The 26443-nt window shown below is 39.8% G+C and overlaps 2 protein-coding genes across 3 annotated transcripts in view; both read left to right on the top strand.

Moving 5' to 3' along the window:
- CMSS1 (cms1 ribosomal small subunit homolog) overlaps positions 1–17276 on the top strand; it is a gene marked incomplete at its 5' end in the record, with an annotated part of 251915 nt that extends 234639 nt beyond the window's left edge. For both annotated transcript variants that reach the window (XM_080362101.1, XM_080362100.1), the window contains 8 exons: positions 2334–2405; positions 5396–5525; positions 8413–8472; positions 9172–9274; positions 10724–10784; positions 11662–11749; positions 13362–13450; positions 16756–17276. In XM_080362101.1, the coding sequence (XP_080218227.1) occupies positions 2334–2405; positions 5396–5525; positions 8413–8472; positions 9172–9274; positions 10724–10784; positions 11662–11749; positions 13362–13450; positions 16756–16839 (687 nt within the window). In that variant the 3' untranslated portion in view covers positions 16840–17276. The remainder of the gene's footprint in view (positions 1–2333; positions 2406–5395; positions 5526–8412; positions 8473–9171; positions 9275–10723; positions 10785–11661; positions 11750–13361; positions 13451–16755) is intronic.
- Positions 17277–18175: 899 nt separating this feature from the next.
- LOC308052832 (cell cycle control protein 50C-like) lies at positions 18176–25770 on the top strand (the record flags this gene model as incomplete). Its single annotated transcript, XM_080363475.1, has 7 exons — positions 18176–18388; positions 19221–19331; positions 20580–20681; positions 22074–22164; positions 23151–23294; positions 24273–24482; positions 25563–25770. 7 exons carry the CDS (start codon positions 18176–18178, stop codon positions 25748–25750), a joined length of 1059 nt encoding a protein of 352 aa, XP_080219601.1. The 3' UTR covers positions 25751–25770.
- Between the last annotated feature and the right edge of the window lie 673 nt (positions 25771–26443).

The following is a 26443-nucleotide window of genomic DNA, read 5'->3' as shown; positions in this document are numbered from 1 at the left end:
TTTATTCTTTTCTCATGTGGACACCAGTTGGGAGTGGTTTGCAGATTTATGTAAAGCAGTTCACAATGTATATGGAGGGAGAAATGGACTCAAAGTGAATGAGTGGCATTTTCAGTATGCTGAAAGGCTGGTAACGCTTTCTAGGACAGGCAGCCATCATATTCTACTGAATGAAAGAAATTCAGGTTGGCCCCTATCTGGCTTTTTGGTTGCTTGGTAGTAGTGTCCCTTGACTAAATCAACCCAGAGGCTTGTTCTCTGCATAAAATATAATATTGAACATGGAATTTATGATTAAAACACCTGGCAAGTGGTCTTCGAGTATCTGTGGACAGCTGGGATGCATAAGGTTAGAGCAGAAACTGAAGGCGGAGAGCAGCTCTGTTTCAGTCTCAATGTCTGGGAATGCTAATGGTAGGGATAGGAATGAAGAAATGTATGGTGGTGTTTTAAAAGCACTTGAATCAGAGTCAGGACAATTTTTTTTTAGAAAAGAAACAAACCAAAAATAAATAAATGAATAAATAAATAAAGCTTATGTTAACTCTGGAACAACTTTGTTAGCTGTGGTGAGCTTCTACTTGCAGTTATTCCCTTGATGTCTAGTGAAGATAATATCTGTTTATACAGATATCTTTTGTTGACGCAAGATATAGTCCCTATCACAACTTCTCATGGGTGGGTATTGATCCAGGCTGCGTTGTACTCCAGCCCTAGTTGTGGAGTGATTTGCTGCCTGTAGCCATTCCCCAGCCACATCATCTCTGGTAGTTCCCAAGTATCATTTCAAACCTCAACCAGATTTAGGGCCATCTCTATACACCACTACTGCCTTTGCAAGTGCAATGGCTGCGGTTGCGCCACAGCACAGAAAGCACGAGCAAGCAATAGGTCATTTGGGTTGAACATGGGGTTATCCTGGTTTTTATAGCTTAATCAGCTAGGGGAATGGAGAAAAAAGGAAATGTAGGCATAATATAAACAGTTAAACACCACAGAATGATTCTCATAAGGATATGAGAGGGGACTTGGAAAGGCACAAATGTGTTGGGGAGATTCATATAGTACCAGTTGTCATGAAGTGTCCTCCTCTTAAGGGGTGATGAGAAAGGCTCAGATATTCTGAACTTCTCTTAGCTTTCCTTTGGCCCTCTTTGCCCTGTTGAAGCTGCCCTCGCAAGGGCACGAAGGAGCAGCTCCTCTGACTTTCAGCTGGGCTCCCTTTCTTGCTGATAGTTTTCTTCCAGGCTTCCCCAGGGACCAGCACTGGATTTGCTGCTCCTGAGCTTTTAATGCCCCATGTGATGAGACTTCTCTGTGGTTTCTCACAGGAACAGATTTTTCCAGCCAAATGCATCCTGCTATCAAGGAGCTTTCTCCTGCAGTTCAGCCTATTTTCGCATTGCGCTTCATCAAGTCACTTATTGAGCTCTAAAGCCCATCTATGTAGATGAATTTGTATTTCCATGAAGTGGAAGTCCCTAAGGTGGCAAAAGAAAAGAGATTTACTATATTCAAAACAAGGAAAACTTGTGCCCTTCTTCCTGTATTTGGGGTAATTTTAAGTGGCTAAGGATAAATCCTAACCCTGACTTACGCGAACGGGGACTCTGTTACAAATGGACAAATTCAGCCTGCTCTCTCAGGCACAAAAGAGGGTTATTAATAGCAACACATATTGGATGAAGATTATTCTGAAATGCATCATGTGTTTTTCTTGTGTGTATTTGACCCTGCCTGCTATGAGGTGACAAAGCAAGAATGGGGCAGAACAAATTCAAAACATATTTTCCTGAATTTTTGCATCACAAATGTCAAAGGAAATCCAGAGCATGATTGTTTCGAATTATCCTTGCCCAGTTCCATGGTATCTTTCAGATCATGGATGCTCACCTTAGACCCAGTTATTTTAGAGCACCATTGGCAAAGTTTAGAAAAACAACCATGCACAATAATAGAGATGAAAAATACAAAGTTTTTGCAAGGTTTTGTTCATATTTTCCTCTTGGTATTTTTAATTAATTAAAACCTGTTTTTCACCATTTCGTGGAAGCGTGACTACAGCCTGTATGTTTCAACTTCCTGTTATTTTTTTTTCCTCTCTTGCTTACAACAACATAGATCTCAATTCCGAAAGTACTCTGGATATACGTAACTGCAAGAACTTTATCCCATCTACACCTGAGGAAGCTGGGCTTTGTTTGTTTTCCCTAACCCGGCATTATAATTTCTGTATCTCTTCATGCTTTTCTTTATTGACTTTTACCCCACCCCTGGCGATCAGGTATCTGATGCTGAATCTTGTTTTCTTTCTTTTTTTTTCCTCTATGCAGCCCACAGAGTGTTTTCTAAGTCAGCCTGAAGAAAAACAAGAGACTGCAGTAAAGACAAAGAAGAGAAAGAAGGTATGAATTTCCCAGAGTGAGTTTGGGGACTGGGCAGTGTGTGTATGTGCTATTGCAAGACTCAGAATTGGGACAGCCCTGTGACAACGAGAAGTAATGTGGTCGTAATGTTGCAGCCTCTTTTGGACAAGAATAGAAATTCCTCGTTTTGTGACTTCACTCAAAATACCCATTCCCAGCCCGAACTGTAGTATTGTGTCTATATTCTGCCCAGTGGTTCTATATGTCTATATCCACTTGCAAGGGAAAAATGTAACTGCATCAAAGAAAGGTGGAACTTCAGTTACTGCAGAATCTGCCCCATTTCAGCAGTGTGGTCGGGCTCCAGCTGCTGTTACATCTTCTGAGCCAAGAACGATCCTGTTCACTCTTCTCTGCAGAGCATAAGTATATAAATAAACACTCTGTATTGTCCCTCTGGCCGTGCTCCATCCTCACCCTCAACAAAAAACACACCTCGCAGTCTGGATGGAAATTATATGGCACTAGGCAAGTTAATTGTCTTTCAGGACAGACTGTAAATAATTGGCTCCCTTGCAAGGCTGTGAGGTGGCCTTTTTATATTATGTCAGGCCTCTTAATCATCCAGGGAATGGGAAGAGGGAAGAGTGGGATTTAGCTTTAAATGCAGCTCTGGCAGAAGTGATCATGGTACTTGTTCCACTGCTGCCAGGATGAAAGCATCCCACGACGGAGATTGGTAAACCAGAGCTAACAAAAAGATGCCGGTTCTCAGGGAAACAATAGGCCCTTAGTTACACCTTTGGTTTCAGTGGGGCTAGGCCACTAAGTTGACATACACAGCCTGTCAAGAAGTCCATCAGGAAATATTTATCAGGTTGATCTATGGGTTCCAAACAAAGTGCTCTCTCCAAAAATAAGGAAGGGGAGGTAAAAACCCGTTGCTTTGAAGCATCTGGAATGAATTGGAAGACAAATAATAAAACTTCCTGCATGAGGAACGTTTCCCCACAGCCCTCCTTGAAGGAAGAGAGTTTGCTCAGGTGTCCTTGCTCTTGCTCTTACGGAATTTCTCATTAGTATCAGGCTTCTCCCCTCCAGAGTGCCATAATTTTCCTGGAGGAACCCAAGCGGCCCAACGAATGATGTAATGATCCTGTGGAATGGTATCTTATGCTGAGTTACCAAGTAATTCTGTGATAGTTCTATCTTGCTGGGTGCCAGGAGAGGGGTTCCCAAACATGGGTCACTTAAGAGGTGGGCGCTGGGGCTGGGGCTGGAGAAGAGCATTTGTAGTTGATAGGAGCAACAACAAAGAGGTTTTTCTGTGGGCCTCAGGCAGAAGCTGTGGGTGCTACAGGTGGCCTGTGGGAAGACATTTGTGTGGCAGAAAAATACAGCGGTGCCAAATGAGGGTGCAACTTGGAAGGAATGCCGCACATTCAGGCACTGCAAAAACCTGCTAGGCATCCACTGGAAGGTCTTCTGGGGACTGCAGAGGACTTTGAGCCAGGCCCAAGGTAGACGGGGAGGAAGGTGTAAGCAGTTTATCTCCGCATATTGCACTGTCAAAGATTCAGCTGGGCTCTTGCAAACACACAGCTGGTGTTTAACAAGCAGTGGCCAAAGTGGCAGGTGGCTGGGAGAGGCAGCTTTGCTGTGGGGCACAGTGGCTTCAGCAGCCCCGGATGGGCTCTTCCCTGTTCAGCCTTCTGCCCCTTATACTGCTGTTCTGGGAGTATCTGGGGTGTATTGGTAAGAGAGAGATGGAACAGTGGGGAATGAAAGAGAAGGAGGGAACAGATGCTGGGATGGAGTGAGAGAAAGCGATGGAAAAAGATCTGTCCCCTCCCTACATTAAGATTCCTGCTACAGCTCTCCAAAATTTCCACTGATCTTTGCTGACCCAGACCTTAGCCTTCCGAAGTCGCACTGAAGGTACCCACCATCCCTTAAAGCAGCCAAAAATGTTTCCAGGCCCACCTCATCTCTCTGTGAAATCTCACTTTGCCTCACAGATACGTACCCCATTGCTCCGTCCTAACCATGCTCTCCTGCCCCTTTCCACTTCTGCGCTTAAGCTGCCGTGCGTCCTTCTGATGACAAGGTCAGTTTAGCTTACACAGCTAAGAAACTGTAAACTGGCCTTTCACAAATTAATCGCTTTTCAGTGAGAACAAGAGAAGCTTCACATTCTTAATGCTCTCTCCAGGCTGCCTCTATCCTTGAAAATCTGCTGTTTTCTTAAATGCCGGCAGATGATTCAGGTAATGGGAATCATTACCCCCTGTCATCATTTACGGGGAAAAATACAGCAACATCTTCAATTCAGTGAAGATTCAGACCTCTAATTTGCTAACATTCCTAAGGTGTAAAATGCACTCGTTATGAACTCATATCCAGGCTCTACAAATGATTAGTTTTGTTTAAAAAAGTATATATTTTGGAAGAACAAAACAGCTGCTTAACTCTTTCTGCTTAACTTGCAGATTTGTGAGTGCATTTTATTTGTGAGCTTTTAACTCATTTTCGTCACACTTGCATGGTATTCTGTGAATATAGCTAACCATCTTTCCTTCCAAAATAGATAGTTACCCATCTTTAATCAAAATATAACCAGAAATTATATAACCACCTGATTGCTCTTCTTATGCTTTAAGAATAATAAATTAAAACAAATTACGAGAAAACCTTGAATATTCAAGCAGATACTCAAGTATAACAACAGCAAAACTCACAGAATCAGTTTTGGTTTTGTTACAGCAGCATTTCAGGTGAGTGCACAAGATTTTTTGTCCTCAGTCTCACAGACCATCTCATCAAGATATCTGAACTTGCATCTGAAGTCTGCATTCCCACTAAAGATGATGGGAATCTTGTCACATTGTAAGGTGTTTTTCTAATTAAGCTGTAATTAAGCCAAGATAACTGTATGAAGTTATGGAGGAACATTTGTTTACAGTGTTGTCAACTAACCAAAGAGCAGAAATTATAAATTCCACACTTATCTATTTTACTTGTCTTTTTAGAATAAAATTTCTGATATTCTGGAAAAATCTGCTCCGAAACCTGGTGTCCCTGCAGATCTGCAAAATCTGCTTAGTCAACATTTTGGTGAAAACCGTTCAGTGATTGAAATAGAGGAATTAAAGCTGTCAGGTAACTTATTTTATATTTACTAGATAAATAATGTTTTCTTCACGATGCTAAAGAGTTCTTTTTCTGCAGAAGAAAGAGGATTTGGGGAGAGGTCTTGTGGTATATGTTTTTATGGAAATATTTTCTTATACTATATATTAATTTGCTGTTTAAGTAGATACGTTAGTTTCTTTGGAATAAATGTGAGTTTTCTTAGAATTACGGGAATGAGAAAAACACATTGTTTAAATGTGTCCTTTTATTGTAGAGTATTAATTTCAGGAGCTCGCTTTTCTTGTATAAATCATATGATTCCTAATAATAGCTTCCAAGATGCTGAAAGTGAAAATGTATTTTGTTTCTGGGATTATCTGAGTTGATCCAGATGCATGATAGGAGGGATGACGGGAGTAGACAAAGAAACAATGAGACATCATTCTGACATGGTTATGAGATGTCAAACACAAAGATTTTTCAGGGAGTGACATGAGGAAAGATGGTAGTTTTGGTCCAACTTGAAAGTGACCAAGTTTTAACCATGGTGAGGACCCTCTTGGTTTCCCATATTCTGTCCCCAGTTAAAAGCCAGTGATGAACAAGGCAGAGCAGAGTTAGCTTCTGTCAGCTTGAGGATGCATTAGAGATGAAGGCTATGTTGAACTTCTCTGCCTCTTATTCTGCAAATGAAGAGGGACTGTCATTTTATAGGCACTCTCCATTATTTGTTGGTAGTGCTCTTCAAATGGTCTGGTAACTCACCTGTATACACCTGTGATATTTCTTGAACTCTTAGTGACCTGTGTCCAATATAGGAGCCTTCTAGCCCAGAAGTGTTTTTTCCTCTTTTAAAGTTTAAGCCTGTCTTTCTAGATAAATATGTTCCTCCTTAACATCCATGATTCTAGGTTGACCCTTCCTTATTTCTATGGGATAGGTTCAGCTTGCTTTCTTTGAATCAAGAAAACCTGGAGAAGTCCCATGTAGATTGCTTGGAAAAGCTTGTGTTAATTATTTTTAGACCTGTAGGGTTTTTAGCAAATAGTAAATTGCTTTGGCTTCTTATTAAAAGAGCCTTTTGGACTAGTGAAGTGACCCATTTCCATATTGGCTCTTGGCTTGGATGGAGATCTTTTTCTTTTCTTTTATGCTGGGATTTGGAGGCTTAGAGTGCCAGGGACTTTACAAACTTCTACGGCTGTCAAGTCATTCACGTCAAAGCACTGAGCAAATAACAAGCAACTGCTTGAAGTTGTGTGTTCTTGTGAACTGACTTGGTGCAAAAGGTCAGGTTCACAGTCAGCGTGGTCTCTTGCTGCAGTCTGCAGCTATGTGGGTTTTTTTCCCCCCTTTCTGAAAAATTCATTTAAAATCATTGCTAATTCTCCAGGGTTGCTGGAGTGTTCCTGAAAAGTCAGTGACTGAAGCTTGTGTCCTTTAGAAAACATGTTTTGAATCATTCAGTCATTAATGACGCTTAATATATTCAGAAGAGCAAAACAACAGCAAATATATTTTGCCACTGGGAGGAAAGGACTGTGGTGGGTGTACAGAGCTCTCCTGTTACCAACAAATGCTTATGAAAGGGCAGCCTCTGCCCTTCCCCACTGGGGTCAAGAGCATCTTTTAAACATGATGTTAAGAGGACATCAGCTACCAATCCTTCAGTTGTACACAGTCATTCCCTTTGGAGCTCAACTCCCAGTAAATGTCAGTCTCTGGATTTAATAAAAGAGGTCGGTGAACAGTAAAAGTTTTTAGCAAGGTAGCACCCATTAAATACAAGATATAGTGATGAAGAGTGTCTGTGCTCAAGAAGCTACACAGGCAGAGTTCAGCCAGGTATCAGCTACAAAACAAGTTTGTCACACTGTTTGTTCCGGTGGAAATCGTGGATTGACGCTGCCAGCATTAGCACAATGCACCATCCTTGTGAACGTGAATAACATCTGTAAGGAAACCCCCTTAATTTAATTAAAATATATCAGCAATCATCTCATCCCATAGACAAGGCACCCTGAGGTTCTGTACTTCATGCAGAATGACGACAAATATGTGGGTCCCTGAGGGCAGAGTTGTTAATGCTCTGCAGGAGCATATTGTTCCATCAGGCAAAGGACCCTTAACAACGGTGGCAAGTTTTCAGACCATCTAATTTTAATCACCGTCTCAAGAACTTAAACTTTTTGTACAAACACCACGGAAAGGAAAGGCCTTCTAAAGAACCCCTTAGGACCTCGTCTTTCTCCATTGCCTCTATATGAAGCTTAAATGGCATGTCTGCCACAGACTGCTTTTAAAACTTCCTGATTAGAATAGGGAGCAGGTGAAAGACAGCCAGTCAGTGGGAAATTAAGGAAGAGGAAGGCATTAAAATGCAGTGTGTTACTATTAGGTTTGATATAGTTAGGTAGATTACCACAATATGAAAGGCCAGAAAGAGGAGCAAGCTTATTGACAGGGAGATTATTAGTATGTTCTTGCATTTACACAGTATGAATTGTTTGGGTGATCTGCAAATCAATCCGTCATAAGCAGACTGGATGAACAGTCTAGCAGGTTGACTGTGAGGCTTTTGTCTAAGACCTTTGATTGTGGCAAAGACATATGAAAACTTTCTTAAAAGTATGCAGTCACACCTGGGCAGCCCTGTATTCAGGGTTTCAATGTGAGAGAAAAGAGAGAAATTGCAATTGAGTTGAGATGTTACCTTCATTGGTTTCTCCAATGTAAAGCTTCATGAACATAAGGTGTACATTAATCTTTGTCTCACAAATGGTAATTTATGATAATGGATTTTAACACAGTTACAATTTCATCAGTGTAACTAGTGGTTATGCTGCAAATTCATGGTCTCCTTTTGCTGTTAAAAATGCATCAACAAAATTATTTTTCCTTTATTTTTTTTCAGATTCCTGTTTTTTGCCAGCCAATGATCTCACCCACAGTTTTTCTTCATACCTGAAGGAAGGTGAGTTAAAATGTTGGTCTGGATGAAATGAAAGTTGTATGAAAAACATTGTAAATGCAATACTATTGCAGTTTTTATCTGTACCTCTGAATATTTTTGATTAGGAAGTACTAGTAACTCTAAAGGTTTTTTCTTTTTTATCATGACAGGTCTTGTTTTCCTGGCTCTTTTTTCTCTATCACTTTTTTGGTATCAAAATGTTCTAGAGTTTCTTTTAGTTGCTAGGGATTATATGTCAGTAATTTATTGTGGTTTCTTCAGTAGGTGTATGTATTATCTTACAGTAAAAATCCTGCAGCTGTCTGCAGACATGAACTAAGAGAATTTTTATTCTCTTTTATATTTGTATAGAACTTCTGGTCTGGTAAACATTTATTTTTGATTGGTATTCTCTGATACAGTTTGCCATGTGTGGCAAATGAAGACAATAGGCTTGTCATCTTACGAAATTGTGATTTTTAATGCTTATCTGATTTGTTCAGTTATGTGATATTTCTGTATTTTATTTATTTTGGGCATTTTCTTTCCAATTTCTCAGCCATGACTAAATGTAAAAGTGTTGCCAGAGATCCAGACCTCATAGGAGTCAGCATGTGTGTTCTTGCTGCTGGCTACCACTCATCATGTACTCTACTTGTAATTTAAAATTGTGGTGTGTAGTACTTTCTCTGTGTGTGTACATGGGCTTTTTCATTGCAGTCTGTCCTAAGTGGGCAAAACTCCGCAAAAACCACAAGGAGAAGAAGTCGTTGGTGATGCTGGTTATCTGCAGTTCTGCCCTTCGTTCCTTGGAACTCATCAAGTATGTCGATAGCAAATGTTATGTTGAGGTTGGCAGTCAGTCAGAGGTTTTGTCTTGGAACCACAGACATAAAGGCAAAACTGGGACACTGTCCTCTGCTAGCCAACAAATTCACTGACTCAAACTGATGCAATATCCCTTGCTTCTTTAAACTGTGGGAGTGTGGTGTTTGGTTTTAGAATGAAGTAACGCTTTAGTTGCATGGAAGTGCTATTATGTTAAAAACCAAAAATAAAGTGTTATCAATTTGGGAGAAACACACAACACATTATACTTGGGAACAGAGTAAACCCATAAAGCATCATGCTCCACAGCTATAAGTTGTGACTTTGCACCAAAGGCAATGAGGACGTGGCTTTTCAGGGCCACAAGTGCCAACGCATGTATCTGGCCTGAGTGCCCCCAGGTCTGTGTCCTTGTTCTCAGCTGGCTCAGGCTGGCAAAACTGCTGTGCAGGGACAACAATTTTCAGTGTTCCCTGCCCTCTTTTTTTCCCTTCTCTATCCTCCCCCTTTCTCATTCCAGAAGACTTGATGACTTTGAACTAATGTTTGCCTCACAAGTGTCATGGTTGTCTTTTGCATGTTGACTGCACTTCCTCTGACTGTCAGTACAACATGGGATGGACAGCTGGGAAGTTTGACTCCATGCCACAGACAAACACACAGATACGGCAGTTGTGCCAGTCGTGCTTAGCCCCTGCATGCCGATGTTACCATCTAAGGCTTAAATGGTTTATGTATATACTTGTATATAACCTTTAGCATTGCACAAGAGAAAATTGAGAATTTGGTGCACTGCAAAAACAGGCAGAGAAAGCTGGCTTAAATGGTGTTGGGTAAATACTGAATATGTTGTCTCCAGCTTGATTAATACAGAACATGCAGTTGTCAACTCTGTGCCAAAATGGGATGTCAGAAAAACAAGTCAGGTTTTCCGACAAAATAGTTTTGGTTAACTGGAATTTATGCAATCTCAGCAGTAAAGACTGTGGAAGCCGAAGTTTTCCCAGCAACAAAGCTGCAGGAAGACTCTAAAATGTAGATTGGTCCATACACAGATCTTTCCTTTTGTGCATGCACGCACACGTTCATTCATGCCTGTATCTCAGGAACAGAGATATTTTTGAGTGAGAAATTGGTGATTAGTCAGTTTTGAATTAAGTTAGCTGTGAAAGCACAGGCCATAATTATTAAACATTATCTGAAAAGCTCTCTAAACAATATTGCCCCCTACTGATATATCCTATTGTGTTTGTCCAGTTGTTGATCACTGTTGATCAAGTAGCAAACAAGAATGTACATAGTGTTCAAAGACAAGCAAGGGTCAGTGGGGGACTGTGTGCCTCAAGCACATTAAGAAATGCCAGTTGGTTTTGCTTTCCTCCTGTGTGGTCTTAATCTCAGCCCCAATGCTTGTAATTCCTTTTTCATTTTTTTTTATTGCTAGGTCAATGACAGCATTTAAAGGAGACTGCAGAGTTCTTAAGTTGTTTGCAAAGCACATAAAGGTAAGAGAGCTGCAAGGGAATTTTGCTAGAACAATTAAACAGCTAAATAGTGCCGTACCATTTTCTTTTTAAAGCATTTAGCAATAGTGCCTTTCATATAGTGTTCATATAATGTTCCTGTCTTTAGGTAATGCTTCCTTTGGAAACCCATTCTTGCAGTTTGAAGAATCTAGCCAGACACCGTCTCAAATAACTCTGGTGTAACCTTATGCAGAATGTAAACGCTTATGCATATGCTCTGTTTTAAAGATGTTCCACATTCCTGTGAGGTGCTCATTCAAATGGCTTTTGCCTCTCTAAATAGAAGGCTCACACACAGAGGTTTATAAAAGCAAACTGTAGCAGCACCCATATTTGCATTCTGCCAATGGGACACCAGGATACCCAATATCCATACCTGTTGGAAAGCACAAAATAGCAGGATGTTGGGTAATGAGTGGACATTTGGCCTTTGATACAAATGCTGTCAAACACACAAATGTCACTTGCTTTATTTCACCCTTTTCTGCTGTCTTCATCTTGAAGGAGATTAGAGCTAATTCAACTTTGACAGTTTTCCAGACATTTCCAGAGAATTTGTTTAAATGCTGAAGGAAGCTTGGTGTTCTCACCTCCAAAAATAGTTGGTGCGGTAGCAGATTTTCAAAGTTGAAAATGACTCAACTTCTAGAAAAGTGTGATGCCCAGCTGGCTGTGACATTTCTTAAACTTTCTCCAAGATACATCAGTTTGACAGATTGAAAGATGAACAGCATTTGCTATTTGATGGTATTCTAGCAAGAGATACTATGAGATTTTGAATTTATTTCCAGCTCTTTGAGAATAAACTTTAAAACAAGTTACTGGTGTTACTGTGGTTTGTCTTTCTTCAAATTAGATAAAAGAACAGATGAATATGTTGGAGAAAGGCGTGTTCCACATCGGGGTTGGAACTCCTGGGAGAGTAAAAGCACTAGTGGAGCAAGGTAGGAGTAAAGGAAGTGTTTTCTCCATAAGTATCTTGTACTTGGTCTCATGAGAAGCGAGACTTCAGTTGTTTTTGAAGTGCTTAGGTTGACATGAATCTGTGGATTTAGGTGCTATACTGTACAGTTTTGTTTCTCCATTTCTACTGTGTCAGTGAAATCAGGTCAAGGTTCTAGTAGTTGATTTTATGATCACTTCAGGCTGGCATAAATCAGTATTACCAGAGCAAGGCAGAGTAATACATCCCCACCCACCCGCCCTGTCAGTGCCCGCTTATTCCCCCTTCTTGCTTCTTGTGAAAGCCCGAGTCTGTTTGGCAGCTCAGTGAACTGATCCCAATTAGAAGTGATCCCAATTAAAACAAAACCGGTGTGCACACAGACTCAGGTAATGAGCAGGCAGAGGCGGGGGACTTCCTCTTTTGGCAGGAATACTGATTTATGGTGACTTGAAAGTGATTGCAAAACCATGATGTAAGATTTAAAGCTCTAGGAAACCAAACATTGCAAGTAAATCTAAAGGAAATAATGGCAGAAGTTGTTGTATCATGTGTCACTCTGAGTTCAGTGTAAACTTTAGTGAGGGTGGATGAAAGATCTGCTTGCTGATTTGATTTTTATTTCTGATTTGCCTGTAAGAAAATTAGTTATTCTGTATAAATCTCCTTTTCCCAAATTTTGAGTACTTTTAATTACTCAGTAGATATTATGTACACAAAGAAAAGCAAACAACAAAATGACAAGATGATCCTTTCTATTCCTCTTTCTAAAAACTGCCTTGCTCTGACCATGGTTTCTTGGTCATAGACTGGCTGTGGATTGGGACTCTACCACTCCTTCCAAAAGGGTACAGGAGTAGCGTAATTTTGTTGCTTCCTCTGCCCTCCACCAACATTAAATCATTAATGCTCAGCACATCAGCACATTAATGTGTTAGGTGGAGGCAGCTTATGGCAGGGACACAAGATGTATTGTTTTCTCCTAATGTCACGTCCTTTTTTGAACCCTTGGTGTTGCAGTGCCAGCTCACTAGAGAAAGGAGAGGAGACAAACTGATATGAAAAATTGTAGGCATCATGTAGAAGACCAGAGAAAAATAGGAGAACAGCTGGAGGGCCTGTTCAGAAAGGACCTTTTTCTTCTTTCACCACCATTTATTTGGAGGATAAAGGAATTCTTCAGCAGCACCACTGACCTGACTCACATTCACATAGCACCCGGTCCTGTAAATTGTTAAACACTGTCAGTTCCCATTAACAAGAGTTTTCAGACCGGGGTCCTTGTGACTTACCAGCTCCTCATCAGCTGTGGAAATTCAGCTCTTGCGGTTTCATCAAGAGGAAGCTTGAGGAATTATTTTCTGGCAGGATGTTAGCTCTTGACAAACCTGGCAACAGTAGTTGTTCTGCTTTTGTGTTTGTCTTCCAAAAAGCCATGGGATTATGTGGTTAAGGGAGTTTGCAGTGTCAGTGCATTAGTTTTCCAAGCAGAAAATATAGTACTTAAGTGTTCAAAGATTAGTTTTCCTTGGAAACAGGCAGCAAAAGACGTAAAGCCAATAATCATTTTGATAAGCACATGTCAAATTATCTTTTTTATGTTGCCTTTTTAGATGGCCTGTGCTTGAACTCCACAAAATATATGATTCTGGATTGGAATTGGAGAGATCAGAAACTAAGGAGAATGATGGATATCCCTGAGGTATTGTATAAGCACCTGTATATATTCTGTATATTCATTACTTCTGATTGTAGCGCTCAGATCTTGGTCAGTAAGGTTTTCTTTCTGTAAAGCAGACTTCAGTGGTCTAGAAACACAAAGAAGTCAATATTTGACTGTTAAGTCTGTGCTCTCAGGTCTCAAAATTACCTTCTGAGGAAGTTGTTTTCGTTTTTTGTTGCAAGTCACAGCTGCGACTTCCATGGTTATGGTATGAATTTCTCTTCTCTTGTTTATGCTAGATGGTTGTTTTACCTGTTCCCAGGAAGTTCTCTGAGTAAGAAGACTTTGTGTAAAAGTTTCCTCAAAAACAAAATAAAACTTTGCAGAAGCTTTTGGTTTTTTTCATTTTTGGGGTTTTTTTTGGGGGCGGCAAGAAGTAGGGTACAAACTCTGTAGAGCCATCCATCATTTGTAGACTGTTCGACTCCTAAGATAATTTACTATTCTTTTCAATTCTATAATCCAGCTTTCATATTTATTGCTGTGACAAGCCATGTTTCCCATATGCTGTGGAGTATCAGCTGGTATCTAACCAGCAGAGAGTGAAAAAGGCACATTCCTCTATTAGTTTTTGTTATAAAGCTTCCAATTTCCGGCAGTGTTTCCATTTTTTTGCACATTTAGAGCAGGCCGATATGCAGGATCTCCAGGGAAGAAGGACATTTTTTGCATATAGACATTAAGCTGTTTCACAAGTGAAACAAATTATTAGTCGTTAATTGTTCTCTGCATTTCTCTGTATATTTGTATGTGCTCTATTTTACAGTCTCATATACACAAAGGTGCATGTTCCTAATAATCTCGGATAAAGCGCCTCGCAAAAAAAAATACATTGCAGAAATGAAGTAGCAACAAAGCCCACTTTGCTTTTTGAGGCAAGGAGGCTCCCTCTTGTGGAAAATCCATAGGGCTTTTTTGTATGGTGCTTGTACTTACCTGTAAGTTTTTAAAGAACAGAAAACACTAAATCACAGACATAGCAGTACAAAAGCTGCTGGTTGCAGTGGGATAGATGTTTTTTTAAGTAAATATACGTACAGTAGACTACGGGTGATCCACCTCAAAAAACCTGAAGATTGTGCTGCTATTATTTAATTTGGGGCTATTGTAAACCTGAACTATCCCTTTCAGCTCACTGTAGGTAGCATCACAGTATTTCTCTAGGAATGCAGGCCAAAAATTGAGACTCAGATGTATTTTATTAAGGTAAAATCTTAAGGCTATCTTAACATCAAAATGTTAAGTCTTAGTTCAAGTTAAAACCAAGTAAGTAAGAATGTTCCACCTTCACATACAGTATTAGAATAATGAATAGATATTTGTGTGTGATTACAGAACAGTGAACATGTGATTACAGAAATGTCTTCTAACCTGCATTTGACTTAGGTAACACAACATACAGAATGGTTTTTGACATCTTGAGCTATGTAAGTGGAACATGTTGCAGCTATTTGTCCTGCTGCAGACATCACACAGACTCATGAAAGTTATTTATAAGAAAAGTCAGAAACAAAAGATATCCAAATAATATTTTGGAGATAAGGCACCTTAACACAGTAGAAACTAATGGAATGTTTTGGCAACTTTCAGGCTTGAAGTATAGAATACAGTCTCAGTGAGCAGAGGATCTTACCGTTGTATAAAAATGGTCAAATACTTGCTATGAATAGTCATAAGGTTTCTCAATGAAGAGAGGAATTATCATACCAAACATGTCATTTAGAGAGTTGGCAGTTTGTTGTACTAATTTCTTTCATCTCTTACTAGTTGTGGAGGCAAAATTGTACCCTTAAAATTAGAAATTATGCATACTGACCTATTTTAAATGAAAATCTCAGTTATCAATAATTTCTTTGCATATTTAAGGTGCTGCATTGCTAAATTTCATTGCAATTACACCAGAAAGCAAGAACAGCTGGTAACACATATCTATTCTACTTACTGTTGTTGTACTCACCTGATGTTCAGTGAAGAATTATGTACACAGTAATATATTCTCATAAATATATTAATTTAGAAACACATGAATCTTCATACATGGTAGTGCTGTATCCCATCATATCCACATAATGGATGGTGCCCTGATTCACTGCTCTCTCAGTTGCCTCAGCATCTCATTAGTTAATGCTGTTGGACTTTTTTTTTCTCTGTTTTTGTGTCTCCCACTTCATTCATCCCAAACAATGGAGAGAAGGAAATAAAAAGAAAGCTCACAAAGAAGCCAGAGGAGGGGTAAATGAGTTTATCAGATTCTGGAGTTGTACTAAAGCGTAAAGGTTAAAATAAAAATTGATTTTGTACTTTAGAATCTGACCAAAGGACAAGCTTCCTGCTTTGAAAGCTTTGTGTATATAGGTTGATGACAATACAGAACTGTCTCAACTCCTCAAATTACTTGTTTGTAAGATCTGAGTTTTTTTAACAAAAACCAATATTGTATTGTCTGCAAATAATACAAACACTGAGCCTTGAGTAAGTTTGAAAATACAGGAAGTTTAAGTTTCAGGCATCATGAAAGTAAAAAGGTTTCTAAGAAACGGACTTGTGATAGAAAAACAACTGTTTTCACCCTCACGTAGCACAGTGAGGAATAGAGATTGGCCAGGCTTTCTCACATGATTTATTCCTGTACAAAAGGGAGGCACAGAAGGATATAATCCTGAGGGAAAGTTTGCAAATAGGTCATATTAAGTGGGAAGAGAGAGCTATAAGGAGACTCTGGACTAACCATGATGATAGAGAATCTCGTGTTCCTGCTGAAATACGTTGTCAATTAGTTACTCTCAAATACATTTGTCTTTTATCTTTTGATAAGTAATAAACTACAGGCATATCCGTGTTGTAAACCAAAGTACGCTGCATACAGCACATGTAGACCTGACCTTCCATTCAGGTGTCTCAGACACAAACAACGTTGTGGCTGTTGCAGTGCAGCGCTTCCCGTGGACTGTGTCATACCAGTTGATACTCTGGAAAGTCACGTAGGGATTTTGCAGCCCAGGATGGATCTCTTGCTGTGGCAACTTCATCAGCTCCCTGCCGATTACAGCTTTTCTGGGGTCATGTTAGATGGGACTTTCTGAGCCACAGTTGTACTTTAGGACTGCAGAGCAAATGCTAGATATTTTACAAAATCGAAACGTTCTGGAGCTCACGACCATGTATGAGAACTTCTTATTTAATTTCTACTCCTATAGTAAAGTGCCTGAGTAAATAAATAATGGTATTTAGCCAAAGCATTATGAATAACTTTTGATGCTTGCTTTGATTTTTGTTTTCTTCAGATAAAGAAAGAAACAATTGACCTACTGGAGACGAGCATTATAAAGCTGTGCAGAGATGGGTCTGTGAAGCTGGGACTCTTTTAATGTTTTTAGCAACAAGGAAGTCATTTGCAGCTGCATTTTACTGTTACTTTGTCTGCAATGGAAGTGATTAACAGAAGATGGTATCAAGAATTTTGGCTTTTCAGAGGTCTATCAATACAGAAAGAATGCACATTGCAACTTTTTCTTAGTTTCCTTTTAATAATAAAATAAAAGTTTTGGGTTTAGTCTTATCATTATTTCTGTTGCAGAAACATTGTGATACTTAAACTAGAGTTACATTGCATTCACCTGCTCAATTTACTATATGTCACTTTTAAGACTCTGAAGGTGAAAAAACTCGGGTGTGAAAGTCTTTGTACAACTCAGTTCTCTGTTATCTCCCTCTGCTGTTCCAAAGGAGACATTCACTTCTCTCATGAGAGTGGTAATCTAGTTCTTGCCCTTGAAGGTCTTTGAAAATATCGTATGAATTTCAGTAATTTGTCAAAAAGGTATTTTTCACCTCTCTGTTCTAGAACTGGCCAAATGTTATTTTTTGCTATTGCATAATAAATTATCTATCTATTGCATTGAGACTTCATTTTGGTTAAACTTCTGAAGTGTGCCAAAAATATTCTTCTGTTTATCCATTTAAATTAAAAGGAGGTGATCTCTGGATGATTCTTTTGTCATTGTGGATAGTAGGTAACGGATGGATTTTTTTCAGAGGACAAGATGAATAAAGGTTGAGTAAAACATCAGCATCTTGGAAAGCCATTGATACAAATCAGATATTTGGAGAATGAGTTTCCATTTTGTAATAAAAAAACATATAACTTTTTTTACAACTTTAAATTGTGTCTGAATCAATAGCAGTGAATATAGTAGGTTAAGAAAATTGATTTGGTCTTCCAAAGCAACATTTTCTGTCTAGTGCTGTCTCAGCACCTGAAGTCCTCTCCAGTGGCATCCAGTGCAATTGGAGTAGAGCTCCTATTATTGTATGCCATGCCTGTTAGCTGGGCAGCTATTGAAGTGAAGGGAGAAACAATAATACATCTGAAATTATGCAGAAATTCCAGTATCTTGAGCAGTATCGTTGCCAATGAATAAGACATAACAAATCCTACTGAGTTGCAGGACAGTTGCTTTTCCAGGAGGCATGAGCTGGACGCCCTGAGCAAAGTACACAGTCATTAGATTAGTACAAGCTGATGAAGGAGATCCAAACATAAATGTAGAAAATGAGGAAGAGAGAGAGATCTAGTTAATGAGTAATTCCTGGCCATATTGCAGGTTTGAACAAACAATGCAGTCTTCCAACAGTAAGGACAGTATCTCAGCTTAAAGACTTTCCTGCACAAGTATATTATTCATTCCTCTCACCAAGAAGAAAATGAAAAACAAGACAAGCTGTCTTCCACAAGAAGCAGGAGCACGTCCTTCCAGATGTCCGGATAACAGCGCATTCAAACAACAGAGGCTCCCAGCGTGGAAACCCCAGCTCACCATTGCGACCGTGCTCTCCAGCTTCTTTCTCACAGGCGCGTTCTGCCTTTCTGTGGGAATCTGCCTCATCCTGTCCGCAAACAGCATCAGAGAATTCCAGGTTTGTTTTGGGGGGGGGTGTTCTTAGGTATTCTATGAAGAAGAAACTGGGCTATTTTTGGAGAGAAAAGGCTTTGAATTTTTTCTTCCAGATAAAGGTGGTAGCAATGGCTTCATGCCTCAGGCTCAGGTCTAGCAGACAGTGTTTCTATGAAAATCCTCAGAGATAGCTAGTCACCAAAAAAAAGCAAGCACTGGGTGGTTAACTGGGTGGTAATATCTGAAATATGGATGGTAATTACTGCCACTAGCTGGTAATACCTGAAATGTTGTCGCTATTTCCTGGGTTTTTGTAGGGAAATAAACTAACTCCTTTGATAGTGTTTGGTAGTACAAGAACATACATGTTTGCTGGGGCAAAATCATAAAATGCAGGGAGCCCTGGTATTCAGATATCTCCTGGAGGTACGGTTGGTTAGCCCTGTGGTGGTGTTAATAGACTCCTGGTTGGAGGCAACGCTCAGCGCCACATCCAGGCTGTTCAGGAGCAGTGGGTGGGCCATGATGTGTGTGGGGACTGCTCAGACATTACTTGGTCAGCCAGACCAAGCTGCAGAAGTGTTCTTCACTCAGCACTCCTTTGCCAAGGAGCAGATGTGGAGGTTCTGCAACAGTCATCAAAAGGCTCTGAAACAGCTTTAAACCAGGGATAAAATTTGTGAATGTTCATTTAGGCCAAGTCGTGATTCTCTGTCAAATTTTAACAATGTTTTTGGCAGCACAGAGTCACTTAGAAGACAACTGCTCTGAAAAGTCTTGCAGCTAAAACACTAACTTTTTCCTGTGTGTGTGTCCTTTACTACAATATCTCTGCTTGTTCACTTCTCTGACAGATGAATTATTCAGATAAATGCTCAGAGTGTTCAAAACTCCGTGAAAATACCTCTAATTGGAATAAGGAATGCCACTGTTCTGTTAATTTCACGCTAAAGGAAGATATGTTGGTAAGTGGATGTGAGAAACCAACTCAGGTCGTTTAGTACCTGCTGTTACTTATATCCCTATATGATAAAATACAGTACTTCCGCTTTGTGGAGCTCCTGACTAAATTTTCTTTGTACTTTTTAAAAACATGAAATACTCAAAATTTTAAACTTTTGCCGTTACTATTCATTTTGGTATGTTAATAAAGATCAGGCTACCTCTGTCGCTAGCTGAGAGATGTCCAAGGAGGAGATGGGGATGAAGGAAATGGTGTTTGATTGCAGAGGTGACTTGTCTCTGAGTCAGCAGCAAACCCTTGCCCATGGCCTGGGATTAGTTGTTACTACACTGCTAAGCTCTCAAATGAGAAAGAAATCTGAAGCTCTGACCACTCACCATAAGTAAACTTCTGTCGTCTTTTTTACAAAGGTTATGCTGTTAGTCTCCAAGGTCCCTGAAATAATTCAAGTCTAGCAATGTCATTCTGCAGTTTCAATTGGGAAAAGTATCCTCGATTTGCTGTCCTAAACTTCCAGGTCATGTTGCTGAGGCTGTTAAAATGCTTCATGTCCTACCAGAGAGATCTTCTGCTTAATACTGCATAAATGATCCCTTAAAATTACAGTGCAATTTAAATTATGGAGTCACTTAACAGCCTCTCCAATGCTGAATAACTGTAAAAATATTCTGTAATTCTTCAGATTACAGTGATGTTTGAGATGAGAAGTTTACTTAACTGAATAATAGGGGATTATAGTTTAATAATAATTTATCTTGCTTGTATTTGCCTGCCTCACATTTTCCTTTTAATTACAGGACTAAACTTTCCAAAGAGTTCATATAATTGATGAGAGTCAGCGTATTTTTCAAAAAACCTGAAGGAATTAAGAGCTAATGGGTACTTTTAAAAGTATTTTGTGCACTTTCTTTTATGGAAGATGAGTGTCAGTCTCCGCCAAATATTGATAGTTGGCGCAGGTGCATGGCCAGCCGTGCCATCTTGAATAAAATAGTAATAAGGCATTTTTAATTTAGATTTCATTTGGTGATTTAAAGTATGTTTAGTTTTGTGCCGAAATACTAAAACTCTCGGTTGGGCTAAAGACTAGATTCTAGCAGTGTCTGCTGAAGTAATCGCTTAGAGTGTAGTTACCAGTCCTTAAATATGAATTGAGCACTCTCTTCCACTTTCTTCTTTAGCAAGTAATAGAATTTCTCTTTGTCTACATGAGCTCAGCTTACTGAAGGGTTTTATCCTTGAATTCTAGGGTGATGTTTTTATGTACTACGGCCTTCAAAACTTCTACCAAAACCACCGTCGATATGTGATATCAAGAAGTGATGCACAGTTGTTGGGTCAAAATGTAAATGTAAGTTTTCTTCTTTATGTTATGAGATTGTCAGTGTTGCCAGCAGGTACATCTTTGACCATATGGAGAGCTAACTAGGCGTAACTGTAAGCGTGTTAAGATGGCTCTAGGGAGGAATAAACAGAAGGTACAGATTTTCAGTGTTTGGTCTCTGTTTTTATGATTGTTAGGGCCATTATGTCTAATAAGTTAATAAGAGAGGAAGGTTGAGGGGATAAATCAAAGATATCAGTTCAATGTTGCAGTTCTTAAACCTGCACCTAATAGGGAAGCTGATTAAAAATACATTGCCTCTTTCAAATAAATTTACAGAAAGCTTTTCCTTCTCATGTTTTCAGTCTTAGCCAGAAATGTTTTAACCTGTGCTTTTATTATAGGGTTAGGGAATTAAGTTATTCTAAGTCTTTTATTTTGCCATCTGGTTTTGGAAGTGAACAAGAAGCAGGAGGAGGTTTATAGTGAAATAGCTGATCATGTAGCATTCTGAAGTACGCAACTTAGAGGTCTAAAGAGGAGGCTAGACAACATCACCTGCAGCAGGTCTGCATAAGGAAATTGGAGAGAGCAACCATTGCGTTCCGTTTTTTTACTTACAGATCTAAAACGTTTTCTTTGGCTTAGAAGTAGCATTTCTTAATATGCACGGAGTCCGCACACTGTCTTCTCAGTACATAGGATGATTGTGCCATAATCATCTGTTCTTTTTATAAAATGTTTCTTGTAACTCTCAAGACATGTTCCCCATCCTTCTCTAAGGGTCCAGTCAGCTCGTTCGTTTGCATCCAAGTGGAACGGAACCACTTTTAGCTTATTGTGCCAATCAGTTACACAGTTTATTAGTTACTTGAAAATATTTCTGGTTTTAAACCTCAAGATTTATAGTTTCTTACAAACTGGGCTAGGAGAGGTGCGATAAATTTGAGATGGGCTTTTGTTTTTCATGCTGTGCCATCAACCATCAGCATTTCTTCACACAGAACTGCAGTAATGTGGCTAACTGTATCTGCTGTTCTCCACCACTGAAGCAGTCCGAGTCAAAATTAAAAAGAAGGAAAAGTAAGATGTTGTAGGGTAAGCCAAGGTTTCACTGGAACGTTTTAAATTGTAGCTATATTACAATAGCAGATCACCAAATGAGTTTTTGTAGTCTGGACTTCGCAAGTCTGCAGCAGAATACGGTGAAGACCTTAAGTTTACTTACTATGATATAGAAGGTATTCCTCAACTACAAACTCATTCATTTGGATGTATCTCTAATGTGACCAAAAGGTACTGGAGACTTAATTATTCAGTGTCTTTACAAAAGAAGGAATGGGAGGAGAGCATTAACACCAACAAACCAAAACAAAACCCCAGGTTCTGTGCCTGATTGCTCTGTGACCTTGAATGCAGATTGAGAAGAGCTATTGTGCACCCTTCACCAGCTACCAAAATGGGACACCCATGGCTCCATGTGGTGCTATTGCCAACAGCATGTTCAATGGTAAGTAGGTACCTTCCACATCTGCCGTACTAATTTCCACTTGAAACTATTCCGTTACCCCAATCCAGCTGAATAATGATGTTGCAAGATCTCTGCCTTTCTCCCAGAAAAGGTTTTCTTTGGCAGTGCTACTGTGGTGAAAATGGGGCCCTACTTCGTGCTGTTTAGTAGCTTGCCTCTCATTTTGAAACCAACTAAGACCCTCTTCAATGTGAATATACAACAGAACTTAGGAATTGAGTCCCTGGTGAAAACAGGAACAGATTTAGTGTACTTCCTTGCTAAAAAGTACATTGTTGTATGGTGTTGGGAGAGCCTATATTCTGCCTTCTAACAGTGGTGTGCTTAGAAGGAGGTAACATGTTCTTCACATTGGTTTGGACCTTTGCATCTGTGTGGTTGCATTTTGTTCTCTGAATGCTGGAAGCATACATAGTCCTTATACAATTTGATCCCAGGTTTGATCTTGTTTATAGTAACCCAGTGGGCATAATCTGCCTGTGAGTAATTTTGGGCTGAAACCTCAAGGGCACCTAGCCATGAACACTGGTGGATTTCAGAATGGATTTCTTTGGGAGAAAAGAAGACAAAAAGCTTCTACAGACTTTTCTCCTCTACCTCATCCCTTTGTCTGTCCCATCCTCACCCATTTTTTCACCTGTTCCACGCAGCAGATTTTGGCAATGCAGTATCTGTTTTCAAGCAGCTGAGCCACCCATACCCCAGAGGACTTGCAAAGGGGCAGCTGCATTCAGTAACTTCTAGATCCATTTGATTTTCGTCTGCCTGTGCACCTCTCTGCTCCCTTGGAAGTCTGATTTACTGGGCTGGGCTCAGATCTAGACCAGTGGCCCACATTGCTCTGGAGCCCTGACTGTGGGACAGAATGCTCCTGCAGAGAACTAGGAATAGCAAGATTTTTAAATGCTGGGGAATTAGAATGACTGCCTTTCACTCCTAAGTATTGCTTCTTGTGTTCCCTGCAGATACTATTGATCTTTTTTACAATCTTAACTCATCTGTTGTTCAAGTACCACTGCTGAAGACTGGAAACAGTTGGTGGACAGATAAAAATGTGAAATTTCGCAATCCAAAATCAGACAATCTGTCACTCTCTTCTGCATTTGCAGGTAAGAACAGTTCCACTGGTATTCCTGATTTTTCAATGGCTTCCCTACCTTGCCTCCCACATGTGTGAGGGTCTCCCATTCTGAGATGAATTGCCTTTGGGAGTAATACCTCCAAAAGCAGGTTGGAAAAGCAGCTCTAGAGGGTGACAGAACAGAACACAGATTTAGCCCAAGTATCATAGAAATTGCAAGAAAGTAGTTTTGGAGGACTGAAAATAGCCCATGTCAACACCCTTCTGTAGAGTTTCTTGTAACGCTTAATCTGTCCAGAGAAAGCAAAGTTATAGTAACTTTCTTTTTTCCTATTGAAAACATCTGTGAAGGAGAATTGCATGTCACGTCTTTCCTTCTTCACGCCTTTGCAGATTCTTAAGCAGTTGTCAGATAGGTGAGGCCACCATAGTCACTAAGTCTTTCAAACAGCTGTTTCCTGGGGCTATTTCCTTGTTATGATTGATCTATATTGAAGCGGGACTCAAAGCTCCCTATTCTGGATCAGGTCAGTGCTGTGCTGGATGCAATATGCAAGAGCTAATTATCTAAGTGGTTTTCATATGACAGATTCTAAATATCATAAGCTGTGCCTTAAACTGCAGAAAGGTGCCTTTCTGGTTGTACAGGAATAAATTAATGTATAGAAAATGAAGGCAGGTTCCACGTTATAGAGAGCATGTTGCTTGCTGAAGAGGCAAGAATCCAGAATAAATGGTATTTTCATTTGTGCGAGTCACTTTGGTTTTCTTGTGCTTGAAGTTTCCAATATGTATCAACCACTGGGTACTGTCAAACTCTGTTAATTCATGTTTAAGGTGAGTGGAGATGCCTGGGTGAAAAGTGTTATCTACCATATATAATATTTCAATACTGGGCAGAGTCTTGTGTCTCTCATATTTCATATGCTGTGTTCATTGTGATTAGGCCCAGAAGTTACTCACCAACCACTGTTTTTCCTGACAGTATGTCTTTCTTTTTCATCAGGGACAGCAAGACCTCCTTACTGGCAGAAACCCGTATATTTGTTAGATGAGGAAGATGAAAGGAACAATGGTTATGTAAATGATGACTTCATAATCTGGATGCGAGTGTCAGCCTTTGCTACGTTCAGAAATCTTTACCGTCGTGTCGAACGGGTAAAGCAGTTTGTGAATGGCCTCCCAGCAGGGAATTACACTTTTCATATTTCCTATAGTATCCTTTCTGATTATCCAAAACTATTAGATAGTTATAATGAGATGGAAGTGGATGGGATTTGTATAGTAAAAGGAGAGCAAAACTGAGCAAAGCACTCCAGACTAAGTCACTGTGAAAAGACCTAGTTTTGAGGCTGATGTGACACTACAAATAGGTTTTCTTTAACCCATGCAGATGAAGTGAAACTGAAATGGCAGCATGTGACTTCGGATTTGATTTCTGAGGGGGCTAGTTTTAGCTGGATACAGCACATGGGAGCTTTACACAAAGGGTAAAACTGAAGACTGGGAACCTGAAGAGAGGGTTGAAGAGGCTGTTTTAGCTGAAATATTTAATAATGGCCTAATGAGATGTGTTGACACCCTTACTGGGGTGCAAGAAGTGCTAGAGGTATCCCTGCTGTTGTGAGCTGTGCAGGATGCCTGGGCCAGCAGAGCCCTCTGGCAGATTTGGGCCACATGCTGACAGGAGCTTTTGTGCTGGTGAAAATGCACTCTCATGCTGAACAGCGTGAACTTTGCTGACTAAAGCTCTTGTTTTGTCAGCAGAAGTTATGGCAAGATGACTATAAATTTCTCAGCTGACAGAGCTATGATTTTAAATGTTGTAGCGTAGTTCTATTCTGAAAGTTTCAACGTGGAGAGATAAAAGGTAAAATCATATATTATCCTGGGTAGGCAATGCATTAGGTAGAGGTGAGCACTTCCCCTCAGTGAGAATATGTGGAGTATCATCATGATAAGCTGCCTAAAAGGCTCATTTTCAACTGAGTTTTCATAGCAAATTATCACAGTAGCAGTTACATAAATTATGAATCTGAAATGTATGTTAAGGAAAATTATTTCCATGTTTACACAGTGACTGTATCTAAAATAATTGGATCTCTTACAATCAGCTGCTGCTGAGCTTTTGGACCCAGAGTAACAGAGACATCACAGATCAGTTACAGGAGGTTTTGCAGCGAATGCAGATCTCTAGACTATGCTTTGGAAAGGTTTTTGAGCACTTACCACTTCTTTTTCTCCTCCTGGGAATAACGTTAACTTTGTCAGTGAAACCTTAACATCCTTCTGTCAGATTTCCCTGTTACCAAATTCAAGGGAAGGAAGCATGTGATTCTTTCAACTGTGGTGTGGAGCGGAGGAAGTAACCCATTCCTGGGAATTGCCTATGTGGTTACCGGCACAGCGGCAACCCTGATGGGCTTTGTCATAACTGCCATCCACTTAAAGCTCAGAAAAAAGAAAACATACTTTCAGAAGTAAGAAGGTTCCCTGGCTTTCTGAACAAAGGCAAAGGCATGCAGTGAACAAAGACCATGCAGCACAGACCTCTCATCCATTCCCCTGAGCTCTGGATCTGTTTCACTGACAGGTTTGGTGAACATAAGCGAATTGAGGGAAAGTGCTGTTCCGTTATCCAAACCCAAACTTACCTGAGGCTGCATTCCTATTAATGTATGTGTGCTCCTAGATTTGTTTCCTAGGGAACTTGTATTGAGATGAGCTACAAATGACAGCATAGCAGGTTAGAATTGCAACGGCGAAGGAATTATATAGTACTAATATCTGGCCAGAAGTAAAGGTCCATATTAATTTCTTACTCAGCCCTTAATTCATAAAATATTTCTCTTGACTTAAATGCAGCTTTGAATGGGTCAAAAGGGGAAGGCTTCACCCAACAAAAAGCTTGAGCAGATAGAACTTGGTGCTAAGATCTGTTTGTAGGCCACTTGTGAGCTGATTGGCTTGGCTTAGGTTTTATATACCTTTTTCAGCTATCCTGAAAAAGCAACCAGCTTGGTGCAGCATATTCATCACAGTTTGGTACTCGATTTATGATTGAATACAAAGTATTTTTAGGAGATTAGGGTTTGTTTAAACACAGTTTATTGGTTTTATATAGGTACTGAGAAAAACCTGCAAAGCTAGAGGGCATCAAAAGACTGATTTATATGT

The sequence above is a fragment of the Nesoenas mayeri genome (genome assembly GCF_963082525.1).
Source record: "Nesoenas mayeri genome assembly, chromosome: 1".
Lineage (NCBI taxonomy): Eukaryota > Metazoa > Chordata > Aves > Columbiformes > Columbidae > Nesoenas > Nesoenas mayeri.
This window is presented reverse-complemented; position numbering and strand designations above follow the sequence as displayed.